This window comes from Sylvia atricapilla, chromosome 7 (genome assembly GCF_009819655.1).
Source record: "Sylvia atricapilla isolate bSylAtr1 chromosome 7, bSylAtr1.pri, whole genome shotgun sequence".
NCBI classification, from domain to species: Eukaryota; Metazoa; Chordata; class Aves; order Passeriformes; family Sylviidae; genus Sylvia; species Sylvia atricapilla.
The window spans coordinates 11,887,871-11,901,352 of record NC_089146.1 but is presented as its reverse complement, the minus strand read 5'-3'; the positions used below and the strand labels follow the sequence as shown (position 1 = coordinate 11,901,352).

General features: G+C 41.2%; 1 protein-coding gene across 1 annotated transcript; it reads left to right on the top strand.

The window, feature by feature from the left end:
- The first annotated feature begins 2,372 nt into the window (after positions 1–2,372).
- SUMO1 (small ubiquitin like modifier 1) lies at positions 2,373–12,355 on the top strand. The gene is made up of 5 exons (XM_066322618.1): positions 2,373–2,530; positions 7,621–7,695; positions 8,882–8,959; positions 10,588–10,659; positions 11,486–12,355. Exons 1-5 carry the CDS (start codon positions 2,519–2,521, stop codon positions 11,552–11,554), a joined length of 306 nt encoding a protein of 101 aa, XP_066178715.1. The 5' UTR covers positions 2,373–2,518; the 3' UTR covers positions 11,555–12,355.
- Positions 12,356–13,482: the final 1,127 nt, after the last annotated feature.

Sequence of the window (13,482 nt, the reverse complement as noted above, 5' to 3'; positions counted from 1 at the left end):
GGAGAAATCTGTTTCTGATGGACTGAAGAAGCTTTGCACAGACTATACATGTGGGCCAAGAGCTTTGAGAAAACCTTTTACAGCTATTGGCTCCTAAACGATACAGCAGCTTTGGAGAAATTAGTCAACAGAGGTGAACTTTATTGGCTTCATGTGACAGATTAAGTGGAGGTAGGGAAATAGGAGACATTTTAAAACACCTGAAATTTCAGTGAGGTTATTAGAGCAAGTACCATTGGCAGTGCATGCAAATGCAAGGGGTTTTGTTGGAAGAAGCTTGTGTAAGTATATTTGGTATTTTTAAAACAGGTTTTGTTGTTTACTCTTTAAATGTGTTCTATGTTGAATTTGACCTGTCAAAAAAGGAAAGTGGGAGCTTTACTGCTGTATGTCCACAGTTTGCACAGGCTCAGCAGAAATTAATTTTGAAGGTCCTGTACAAATCTAGCTTGTGTCTTGAACTAATGCATCCACAACTGATAGAGTAGGAAGTGTGTCAGGAAAGGTGGTGCTACTGTTAGTGTGCATGCTGATAAGCACATTCTAACCCTCTATCTTTACGGCTCTTTATGTGGATAGGTAGCTGCATTCTGACTCATGTAAGTGTTAGCTTTTCTTATGGGATTACATGAAAAAATTGGGTTTGTGCCAGAGTCTGAGACTTTGGCCTTAGCACTGTAAGACTCTGTTTTAAAAAAATCCATTTAAAATTTATAAAAAGCAGTAACGTTCAGGATAGAATATTTGTCATTTTCCATTCTGTTAGTATTTTGTGTTGCTGTGGAGCCTTTGCATGGATTATTTTGGTGCTTTGTGTGTGTTATTAAGCTCATAATGAGCTCTTACTGTGAGCTTGGCATAGCATGAACATATTTGGCTTTTCTGCCTGCTTGGCCTTGCCTAAGAAAGATCATCTTCATTCTGTAGCTGTGTATAGCATTTGTTTTGGTTCTCTTCATTTATTTTTCCCTTGTTAGTTCTGAATTATTTTAACAGTTGTGGTTAAAACTAATTCCCATGAGTGTAGATACTGATTGTTCCACTGGCTGGTAAAAGTGCACCTCTTGGTGTAGCTGTGTTTGTAACTTGGCATTCAGTGACATACAAAAATGCAGGCACAGAGTGCAGCCGCTTTGGTGTTTGTTGTTATTACAAGGGAACATGGCACACAGAGCATTGAGCTGTTTGTGTTAATGAATGCCCTGAGCCCAGAGCTAATGAATGTACTCTGCCCTTTCCCAGGTAGCTGGTAAAGTTAAACGTTTGTTTAGTAGTATGGGGATAATAATCTCCTACTTCATTTGAGATACTTTCTGTTGATTCATTGATTTTACATTAATGTTATTTTATAGTTCTCTTGTGTGATTTTTTTTTTTCTACCTGCTGGCCACTTAGATCTAAGCATATGCCTATGCCAGCAAAGCTGCCATGCAAGAGGGTATGTTAGGACTCCATGCTATAGTCCAAACAGCTTGCAGCCTAAATGTAATCTTTTAGAAAAGTGTTGCTTCTTGCACAGACCTCTGAATAGCCATGCTGTGCCAATGTAAAGCAGGGCACCTGTTCTGTTTTAATGATATATCTTTGCAAATTTGTTCAAATGCGACTGCCTGGGTGCAGATTTGCTTAATACATCCCATTGCTTGCATGGTTGCAATGACTTAAAAATGCAAATTGTGCCTAAGTAGAAAAGAGAGTTTTGTTGTGACATATTATCTTAGTAAAAACCGTAGCAAGATATTAGAGGTAGGCATAATGAAAGCGACTTTTGCTCCAAGATCTGCTGTTGCGGGAAGGATTATGTCACTTCACAGGATTGTCAGGGTTGGAAGGGATCTCTGGAGACCACAGAGTCCAATCCCTGCCACGTCAGGGTCACCTGGAGCAGGTGACACAGGAACACGTCCAGGTGGGCTTTGAATGTCTCCGGAGAGGGAGACTCCGTGACTTCCCTGCAGCCTGTTCCAGCGCTCGGCCACCCTCCACGGAAAGCTGTTCTTTCTCAAGCTGAGGTGGAACTGACTGTGGTTTAGTTTATGGCCATTACTCCTTGTCCCGTTAGTGAGCCCCACTGAGAAGTGTCTGGTACCATCCTCTGGGCACTGGCTTAAGAGGGATTTATATGCACTCGTGAGATCCCCTCGCAATCTTCTCCGGACTGAACAGGCCCAGCTCCCGCAGTCTCTCCGCATGAAGAGAGATGCTCCAGGCCGTTGATCATCTTGGTGGCCTCCGCTGGACTCCCCCGAGCTGCTCCGGTCGCCACGGTGCCCTCAACGTTCGGCGCTGCTTCCAACGGCCGTTCCCGTCTCCGCCGTGTCCCTGCCGGCAGCCGGCGCCGCGGCAGCTCCGTGCGAGGCCCGGGAGCGGCGGCGGGCGGAGCCGGGGCGGGAAGTGAGCTCAGGCGCACAGGAAATCCCGCCCGTGCCGCGGCCCTGTGTTTGCGCTGCGGGCAGAGAAAGGAGCGGAGCGCCTGCAGCGGCCCAGCCGAGCCTGCCGCACGACACGGGGCCGAGCCATGTCTGACCAGGTACGGGCGGCTGTCCCGGCCGCGGGGGGACGGCGCGGCGGGCGCGGCGGCCCCGGGGCCGCGGGAGGAGCTGCCTGCGCCCCCCGCCCGCACTCTCCGCGGCCGCGGGGCAGCCCCGGCCCGGGGCGAGCAGAGTCGCGGCCGCCCGAAAGGCGCCGGGGGGAACGTTCCCCATGGGAAGTGTGTGTGGATGTGTGGATGCCGATCTCCGACCTCGGCCGGCTTCGGGCCTCTCTCTCCTTGCGTTTTAATCTTTTTTCCCCCTTCCCCCGGGGTGTTTGGCGAGGAGCGCGGGCGGGCTCCAGGCAGGGATAGTCGGGGGCCGGGGCGGCGTCCGGACGGAGCGGGATCGCCGCCGGGGCAGCTCCGGCCCTGGGAACCCGGGAGTGCAGCGAGGGGTGAGCCGTATTGCACAACAGTTGTTTGCTTTCTTTTTCCATTTCCCCCGTGTGTGGTAGGATGCTTTCTCCCCGGAGCGCGCTTTGTGTGGGTTAGGCTAGGCTTGTCGGGTCCTCTGTTCGCCCTAGGAATGGGAAAGCCTGGTTTTCTCCCCCTCCTTTCTCAACTGAGCGTTGCTTGCCTGTATTAAACACCTCGTCCTTTATCAAGGCTCCGTCCTGCCTTCGCCCCAAGTAATATTCTCGTTATGCCCCCATCATTTCTGTCTTCTGGGCCGGGAACTTAAATAGTTGCTTGTACCGCAAGTTCCTGTGTTGCTCGGCCTGGCATGTATACAGTGCTTTGCTTACAACTATTGCTTTAGGCTATGTGACGTGCTGGTGGAAAGTTAAAACAGCGTTCTCGTTTTGATTTCTATCCTTTTTTGCTTTATTTTTTATATTTTCGTCATAGGGCACTGTTTTCTAACTTTGATTTTCCCCAAAGTGTAACCATCGCGCTAATGTCAGTACCTACAAATGTTTCTTGTAGTGCGGTGAAGTCAAGAACAGTGCTGGTGCCGGCCAGGAAATTAAAAGTCCCCAGAGACAAGGCTCAGCTTAGTGCATACCGTGTGTGCTGTGGGGAGTAGCCTTGGTGCAGTATGAGTGGAGAAAAGAAGGCAGTGCTGTGTGCGCTGGTGGTCTCGCTCCCCGCCCCCGGCTTTCCAGCACAATGCAGCTGACGGTGGTGCTGCTGCCTCGCCGTGCCTGCGAGAGGGACAGCTGGGAGCACAGCGATTGCTGCCTTCTCGCAGGACACATTGCCCCCGCAGTAAAATACGTGAAAGTGACTGCGTTTCAAAAAAACAACAAACCCACCAACAATTTCTGAACTAGATTTTATCGAAAAATGTTCACGTGACCTGCTCTGTAGTTGTCTGCATACGTGAACCACGGCGTGTTTTAACAATTAGCAGCTTTCATTAGTTAAGTAAATCCTTCTCCAGGCAAGTTCTGCTAAAACACGTGTGTATTTTGTCTTTGGGACTGCTTGAAGGATGTAAAATTCCACATATGTGATAACCTGTTGTGGCTATATATCTTAAAAGTCTGTGAATAAGGAGCCTGCTGTTTATTTTTGATAGATAAGCAAAACACTGTTAGACGTTGTGTCATTCATTTCTGGGGAATGTGCAACAAGAGCTAAACAGATGTTTAGGTAGAAGGATAATGTAAGTTTATGCAGTGCTGTAAATCTCATTCCTCTGTTTATCAATCCTAGAAGAATGACTGGATTACCTAAAATTGTGAATTGCTTAGAGTATCATTTTTTTGGCCCTCGAATTAAGTTAAGAGTGGGATCATTTATCAGCAGTAAAAAAAGGGGTTACTTTATCTTCAATGGGAAATTGACTTTTATGATAAATAAGAATGCTTGAAAGAAGGGCAGACTTCAAAAAAAAACATGGTTGCTTAGTGGGACCTAAGCAAAAAAAAAAAAACAAAAAACAAACAAACAAAAAAAAACCACCACAAATTGCTTTCCCCTCCCTTCAAGTGTCTTGGGCTATTTTTGCTTTATTTGAATCTAAATGTTATCTGTTCATGTACTGCTAATAAAGAATGCTGTAGTTTGTATGTATATTTTCCACTCCTATAAAAAATGTAAGAGTTTATTTGCTTTGTTAGGAAGTACATTGTACTTCTGTTTCCCTAGTAATTTTGGTTTTGTCGATTTTTCTTTAAAATGCTGAGTATAGGGTTTGGTTTTTTAAGGTTAGACATTGAAGTATGAGCCCTTCTGAAAACTGGAGGAGGAAACTTGCCATATGTGGCCTCAACATGTTTGTTTTGTGTGTGTTTTGTTTTTGTTAGTTGCAATAGCAATACCAGTGTGTTTCATCCAAGAAACTTTGTGTACTTTTTAGGGTCGTTATCTAAGTGTGAGACAGTGCTAAGAGCCTTATTTTATGCTCTTTAGGAAAACTGCAATAAAGCCCTTAAAACCTTAGACGTCTTATGAAAAGTTAGTGTTGTGGTGTTTCTGTTCTCTTTGTATGGTTGGTCTTTTTCATGTCCTGTTTCATGAGGTACCCTAAAGCACCTGTTCTTTTCACAGGGCAAGAAGTCTGGAGGCTTGCTTGCTAATTGCTGTTCCAGGATTTTGTTAATGAATGCTAGCAGTTTTAACAACTTTGCAGTCACTTTCCTTTCTTTATTAAGTGTTTTTGCGTTGCCTTAACCATTTGGCATTGAATGGCAGTAGTAGTTCACTGACAAACTGCAGAGAGCATTTTCAGACTTGCTGCGTCTTGTATCCTGATGTAAAATATTTTGCTTGTATTTTAAGCTTTGATTATTGGCACTTCTATTATTTGATATTATTTCTCTCTTCCTGAAACTACAGCTTTTCCTCTTACTTTGTGGGTGAGAGGCTGTGCGGCTTTAAATGAGCATCTTTATGGTTTGAAGACTCCAATTCCCTCTGCTTATTCTACTGTTTGCTGCTTTCCCTATTTGTTTTTAATACTAGAGCCCTCTTTCCTTGAGGGTAGGAATCAAGTGTGAATCATAGTTTTATCACTCATATTGGCCAGAGGCACTGTCATAGTAGCAATGATCATTAGTAATACCTTGTACAGGATGATTTGGTTTGGATCTGTCTAAGGTCGGTCTGTTACAACGTACAGAACTATATACTGCTACAAATACCTCTACTGCTGGGATAATATGCTGTCATGCAATTTGTAAAGTAAATTTAGACAATGACTGACCTGAAATGCCATGTAAAGGGACAGAGTGTTCTTAGAAATTCTTTCAGTAATAGTGAAACAGAAGCTAGTTTTGAAGCTACAGGCTTCAGATCAGTGGAGATCTGAATCTTGCTCTGATTCCTGGAGGTTAGTAATCCTGCATAAAGATGTTAAAGCTGTTGTTTTAAAAAAACTTGCTGTTTGTGCCAGTTATTGGAAGAAGCTGCAGGTTCTTGTTTTTCTTTCCGGTCAGGAGTGAATACCAGCATGTTTCTATTCCTGTAGAATTTCTGTAGTCCCAGAAGCTTAGAGTCCAAATATGTTAGGGGAGATTTTGGTGGGGAGCACAGGTGATCTGACTGTGTTACCGTGAAGAACTCCTTTCATGCTTATAAAATGACTTGAAGGCCTGTGTGTGTCAGGCTTCTTGAAAGCCTGGGCTGAGTTTTTGGATTTGAGCTTGAAGGGTGATGAATCAGTCCCTGCAGTTTAGGTTGTGCCTGGACGGGTATTGAAAAAATAAAAGGTATTCAAACCAGGTGGAGTCTCTGGCTCATACTTCTTTCCATTGTAGGAACTGAATTGATCTGAGTTGAGGCAGTGAGTCAAACTGATAGAAAGAACACTTCCTCTCTTTCTTTACTCCAGATTGAGACTGGTACAGATGGGAAGGGTGTTTGCTGACTTGCCCTATGCCCTTCCCTGATCTTTTACTGTTCAAAAGAAGCTGTGTGTGTTTAACGTCTTTAAGGAGAAGGGGGGGAATCTTAAAAAGGTTTTAATCTGGAGACAGAGACCTATCTGGATGGACTTAATAGAGAAGGGTAGTATTTTGTGTGGGTTTGGAACTTGATCCTAAATTTCAAGTTCAACCATACAAAGGGTATTTCTGTACATTTTGCAAAAAGTCCATTTTGGGATGGGAGCCTGTGGTAGGCAACTGTATATATTTTGTTTGCTTTGTCTACAGTATTAAGCAGTAAAATATAAAAAAAAGATTTCAAACATGATCAGCAGGGTACCTGTGGTTATGACTGCTCGGGAACAATTCTTCACTGAGCACCATGCAGACCTGATGTCTGTGTACAATCCCTTTGTCCTGCAGTGGAACATAGCTAAAGGCCTGATGCAGGATATGTAGTGACAGGCAAGGAATGGGGTTAATAGTGCCTGATTTTCACTTGTTTCATCTATCAACCAGTAACATGAAAACTCTGATGTCCTTAATTAATGTCTTAGAGTGTATAACGCTTAAACCCTTTTGATGAGCTTTAGTGCTCAAGTTGTTGAATCAAACTTGTCTGTACAGTGAATTCTTATCCTGGAAAGATATCAAAACAGTATAGTGCTTGGGACGGCACCTTTTAAAACTTTGAAGTATTGTAGTCTTAAAAGAAACGTGTTAGAAGGAAGCTCTTTTGTTGTCATAGAAAAGAAAGTAGCTGACCAGCCTTTTGAAAATAAGGTCTACCTTTGATGCAATGGGTTGAAAAATGTTTGCATGGTTCACTCTCTTTAAGTTGATAGGGTGTTACAAGTGCTTTCTGTTTACTCTCCTCACAATTTTCCTTTTTTCTGTCAAATATCTGAGCTTCTTAGTACACTTCTTGTGGGTTTTTTACAGTTTATTTGTTGTCTAGGAGTTAGAGGTATAAAATCATACTTACTACTTTTGTATGTCATCTATTTCCAAATGATTCTTCTCTCATCTTTTATGTTCTTTATGGTGTTTCTTTTCTCTCATTAAATGAACTTCTCACAGGTAGACGGACAACCTTTTGTAGTTTGCTATGTTGCTGTTATTTTTGTGCACACACACACACACACAGAAAGAAAGAAAGACGACACCTTGAGTGGTCTGATTTCACTCAATAAAGAGGATGACAGCTGCCATACTGTCCGGTGAAAATAATGAAGTGTTGGACTGATGAGGTTTTTTTATTTTTTTTTCTTGCAGGAAGCAAAACCTTCAGCTGAGGATTTAGGAGATAAGAAAGAAGGAGAGTACATTAAACTCAAAGTCATTGGACAGGTGAGTTTTTTACATAATTGCTTGCTGACATTTGATGGAGGTGTGACTTCTTGTATTGTAGAAATGACTAAATGCAAGTTGATACTTTCAGTTCTTGCGTGGATCCTCCCCTGCCATAAACTCCTTCCACTTGCCAGAAATGTGTGTTAGAATACTCTCTGCTTTTTTTTGATGTCTTGAGGCATTAATTTATCCAAGGTTATGAATGAAATAAGTGGCAAACCTGATAAAGTCAGGTCCTCAAAGTTTGTGTAGTACCCTAGGCCTGAGGTCAGCTTTCTTTTTCAGGGCTAGGAGAAGGATTGTTGGCTGCCTGTTGGTAGATGTAGCAGCCAGATGCATGGTGGATTAGAAGTCTGTATTCTGGCTGTGCTGGAATGAGAGTGTTGGAATCTTCTGTGCAAAGAACCCCTAGCTCAGATGACTTAACTAGGATTGTTTGTTGGAGTTGTATTGTTTGCTGCAGTTGGGTGGAGACAGATGACTTTCAAGCAGGACTAACAGAAACTAGCTTACCTCTTGCTGGCCTAATGAGAAATAACAAGAACACATTGAAAAGCTGAAAGTGGCCCACACGCCTTTTGCACAGAACCTCTTGCAATCTGTTTTATCTGTAGCCATTTTGACAGTTGCAGCTGCTTGCATCTTATGGCTGGTGGGAAGGACTACAGAATCATAAGACCTGAGATTTCTCCTTAGGTTAGTCTTGTGTTGCCAAGTCTGCCTGTATCCTAACTTCTAGATAATTACTCTAATTGAACGAGGTTTCATATATATTTTGAAGTGCAAGCTTTAACTTGTCCCTTTAAGAATCTTAGAGCAGAAATCCCCTGCATATGTATGTTTGTATTTCATAAGTGTGTCATCTGGGTAAAGATGGCAGCACAGACTGAACCGTGTATAGGTTTTAGTAATTTTAAGTCCAAAACTCCCCATGTTGAGCCTAAGGCTATACTATGCCATCTGGTTTTTTAAAAAGCACTTCCTGTGGAGGTACATAGCGAATTTAGTGACTGATAAATCATCCTGGAGGTTCATGTTATGATGCACCAAAGTATGCATGGTGATAGTTAAATTGCATTCCCTGTTTCGTGTAAGTTTTTTCTTAATGAAATGTTTAAAAATAAAATAGGTAAAGTTAGCAGTTTCTACAAGGAGAGTAAATTTTTTTCTTTTCTGTCCTTAGGACAGCAGTGAAATTCACTTCAAGGTGAAAATGACAACACACCTCAAGAAACTCAAAGAATCATACTGTCAAAGACAGGTTTGTGAAACAATGACATTCTTTAAAAAGCAAATAAATATCCAAACCACTTCTCTCACTGTGCTTTCAAATAAAGACTTTTGAGGTATCTGATGGTACAAATATAATGGATTTCCTCATTTCTTTTGACAAGTAAAAGTATTCCTATGTAAGACAATTGTGAAGTTATACCCTAAGTTAAAGAAATCTGCAATATTAATTGTGGATGTAGGTAAATAGTAACAATTGTTACAGGAAAAAGCATTATCTTCACTTCCAGATTCTGTGGGAGATATTGTGGATTCACAGCTGCTATTTCCAGAAGCCTTGGCCTAGTTTGCCCTCAGCCTTGGGGATAGATGCCTTGTGTGGCCTTCTCTTGGATAAGTGTGTTGGAGTTCACTTCAGGAGATATAATCATAAGTAATAATACTTTGGGGGCTTTTTCCTAATACTTTGAGACAAGTTGAACTTGTCATTGAAGTGTTCCTTCACAAAATGCGTTCTTTTTTGCTGTCTTTCTGAAGTAGGAAGAAAGATCAAGCACCAGATACATTTGTAGCCAAATCCAAATGTTACATGTATGATTCATTTTATAAAGATCTGAATTTTTATTAAAAAAAAATCTTGGAAATAATTCATGCAGCAGTATTACTGACTAATGAACATGCATGTGTGAAATTCTTTCTTAAAGAAAGAAATAATTGTTTGAATGAGCACACCTGTATCTCCTGAGCTGGATTCTAGAGGGTCTGTGATTTCCTTTGCAGCAGTCAGTGCCGTTTTTGGTGTTAAGTAGCTTTTCTCTGGTAAAGGGACTATGAACATTTCTTCCACATTGGCCAGAGGGATTGTTGAAACAGTGTGAAGATCTTCCCTTACCTGAGAAAGTTTTCTGCCTGGTTATTTGCAAGCAGTATTTGAGAGCTAAGTAATAAAATTATGTCATCTTTCACATGCGTTTGTTTTCCTCATAACTTGAAAAAGAAGGAAAGGATGAGGTGTTTGCCTTATCTATTGATGTGAAGTATGACGTTCTGCCAGAACATGGGCACGTTGTGCAACAGACGTACTTTAACTTAACTTTGTTTACCTTTGGGATGTTTGTTTCTCCTTGTTTGAATGCTGTTCGTTTTTCTCCCCCTCAGCTCTGCTCTTTCTTGTTCCCAGTGCTGAGCATTTGCAGAATTGGTAATGGTAAAGGTTGCAATTGCTTCCTGTAGCCATAGAAGATTTGTAAAGCAAGGATAGGAGTTCATGAAGTAAACATCATGTTCCTCCTGTTGTCTTAGGATCCTCAAATAAGGCTGATATGCAGTTCAGAAAATATATGTGTAATTATATCTTGGGAGAGAGGGTATTCATAAATAAAGACAAGTTTAAAAAGCTAAGCAAACTTCCAAGTTGTTGAGTTGGAACTCCAGTGAGACACTGGAATAAACATGCATTTTGCACTATCATACTTTTTGAGTCACTTCTTTGTAGTCTGCATGAGTGCAGCAGAATATCTGAGCTCCCTGTGTAACAGGAACTAACACTCTTTTATTACTTTTACGTGTTGTTTTTATTTAAAATGGTTTTTTTTGTAAACCCATATAAGATTCAGTAAGTTGGAGTTTTTTTTCTTATACATCTGTTTCTTTTTTTAGGGTGTTCCAATGAATTCACTCAGGTTTCTCTTTGAGGGTCAGAGAATTACTGATAATCATACCCCCAAGGAGGTGAGTTTCTAGAAATATAGTTTGGCTATATTTCTTTAACTAGGATATTTTAGTAAGGCAGATGGGTAGTTTGGAAAGAGCCGGGTTGGACCTCCATGGGTAATGCCTCGGAAGGGAGGGTGTAGTCATTGCTTACTAGAGGAGGGAAAAGCACAAAGGGAATCTTCCCATTGTTGAGCTTGAACTTCAGTATGACTTTGGAATAAACATGTATTTAGTTCACATTTAGTAGATCAAAGTGTAAATAAACAGAAAACAGTTACTTCTGTCCAGTGACTTCCACTAATTGTTACAAAAAAGCAGGAAGAAACTCATAATAATGACCTTCTGAAAATAACCAAACAAACGTGTTGACTGTGAAATTGAACAAGTTGCTCTCTGTGAGAGAATAGTTGTAAACAGGCTTTGAGTTGCAGGGTGTAGGTGTTAAGCTGTATTGTGAGCTAGTAGTGCACTGTAGTATATGTAATTCATGTGGCTCTACAGCTCGTGCATTCACTGTCATGTTGGTGATATCCTTGTTCCCCCTAAACAAGGGGTTTAGAGAAAGGTAAAGCCAGCAACTTCCAGGCTGATGTGTACTGCTCCTCAAGTGGGTCTTTGCTGTAAGACTTTTGCTTTGACTCAAATACCTGTGTCTGAAGAAAAAGGGCTAAAAATTGTTAATGGTGTCTAGTGAGATGGCAACTGAAACTTTCTTCACCCCTTTAATGAATTATAATGGGACGGAGGAACAAAGCATTGTATAATTTGTCTAGGACCTGTTCTAATTTCATCACATCAGATTTAACACAATTATTTGCTGTTTTTTTCTCTGTTCTCACAGCTGGGGATGGAGGAGGAAGACGTGATTGAAGTTTATCAGGAACAGACGGGGGGTCACTCAACAGTTTAGATCCTTCTGATTTTCTTCCCCCTTAATCCTTTTTTATTTTTAAATAATAGTTCTTTTGTAATGTGGTGTTCAACACTGAAACTGGCACCCCATCTCTGGGAGTTTACTTTCAAGCGTCTGGTATTTTGAATTCTCGTGCTCATTATACACTATTGTTTCTGTTTTCATTGTGCTGAACTTCTGTGATCCAGCTGCAACCTTGCTCCCCTCTCCCCTTCTGCCCTCCCCTTTAGGAATACATGTACTCACATGCATTTGTATGTTCGCTGGGTTCGTGCATTTCAGGCACGAAGGCTGTAAGATCTGCCAGGTGGGCGAGTGTTCTTAATGACTTCCATATCTGCCCTGAAGTTTTGATGTGTGACTGTCTCACTCCTGGACTATAACTTTCAGTGCGAGATGAAGTTTTTCAGAGAACTAAACTGTGGAGAAGTTGTGTATCCATAACTCAGAGCTATTTTACTTAAATTGTGCTGATGGCCCAAGGAAGAAGATTGCCGAGTTGGAAATGGAAAAGGTAGAACTGTTGTCATCTGTTCCTTGCTCCAAAGATGGCTTTGCTGAAGATATGAAATTGAAAACCCTAATGATTTTTAAATATTACCAGAAGAGCCCAGAAGCATTTTAACCTCATATAGCAATTAGTACCTGCAGGTATCCATGCAAGAATGTTCACAGCAGCCAACTGGTGTTACTTTGACACTCTTGTTTGTACCTTTTGGCCTGGGACGTGGGTTTTGAATGGACATTGTCTGTACCAGCTTCATTTAAAATAAACAAGAAAACCAATTTTATAAACAACTTGCATTTTCTTTTCAAACGTTTGGAAATGAGCAAAACCATTAGAAGTTATAATTAGGGTATGCTTTTCCAGTGACTATAAGTTGAAGCCAGAAAAAAATTGTGCTCTGTAAATATACCTCATAGGTTTTTTTTTTCTACTTGCCCTAGTAAAATACTTGATCTGCTTGTTTTGCAGGTGACTCTTAGAGACTACTAGCTGTTTCTTTTCTTGGAAGAGAATATTCACATACAGTTACCTAAATGTTCACTTCATGCACAGATTTTAAACTGAAAATGCAATTTGGAAATAAAGATGGCTTTTAATGTCTACATTTCATATGATATGGTACCATTAAATAATCTATGATGGATGACATGGAAGTGTCATGACAGTTCATTGGGCATCATTATCAGGGTCTACATGTTCCACCTACCTACAGATTATAAATGGTCAGTTTGAGAACTTGTTTCTGGATCTGAAAGCTGAGGTGGGAGATTATGGGCAGAGTAGTGTGAAGAGAAGATTTCAGTGTTCTCCCTACTTCACCTCTTTTGCAGATGAATAGGACTTGTTTGGGAAATCAAGTTCCATCCATATAAATGCCAGCTTCAGTTAAAGACACATGCTGCCATACTTGGAAAAAATAGCAGGTTTTGAGTACTCTTTAATGGCATTTGCTGTAAAGGTAGACATACATTTTCTTTCATGCTTGTGGTTGTCCTGTTCCTGATTTAGTAATACTTTTGTATGCATAGTTGCACTAAGCAATTTTTTAAAGATTAAAATTTTTGTTTACAAAATTTCAGAATATGGGGTTTTCTTGAAGTATTTTATGTAATCCAGTTCTTAAGGAAAGAGGGATTGCTATGATGATGTAGAACAACACAGCTTCTCTGCACTTACTTTTTAAAAATACTAAATACGTTTGCTCAGAATACCAGGAATAAAACAGCCTTGTGACTATTACCAGGTCATCTTTTAAATTAAAATTTGTATCATGCTCTTTTTTGTAGGCAAGTTCCTATTATCTCTATTGTGCAAACTAGGAACTGAGGTGCAGCTTACTGGGGTCACTGTGGAAGCTGAAAGCAGAGCTGAGAACTGAATCCACATCCCTGGGGTTTGATGCTAGTACTCTAGTGGC

Coding starts and splice junctions, on each gene's coding strand:
- SUMO1 (XM_066322618.1), top strand. Junction 8,960..10,587: donor AATCATACTGTCAAAGACAG/GTTTGTGAAACA, acceptor TTCTTTTTTTAG/GGTGTTCCAATGAATTCACT. Junction 10,660..11,485: donor ATAATCATACCCCCAAGGAG/GTGAGTTTCTAG, acceptor CTGTTCTCACAG/CTGGGGATGGAGGAGGAAGA.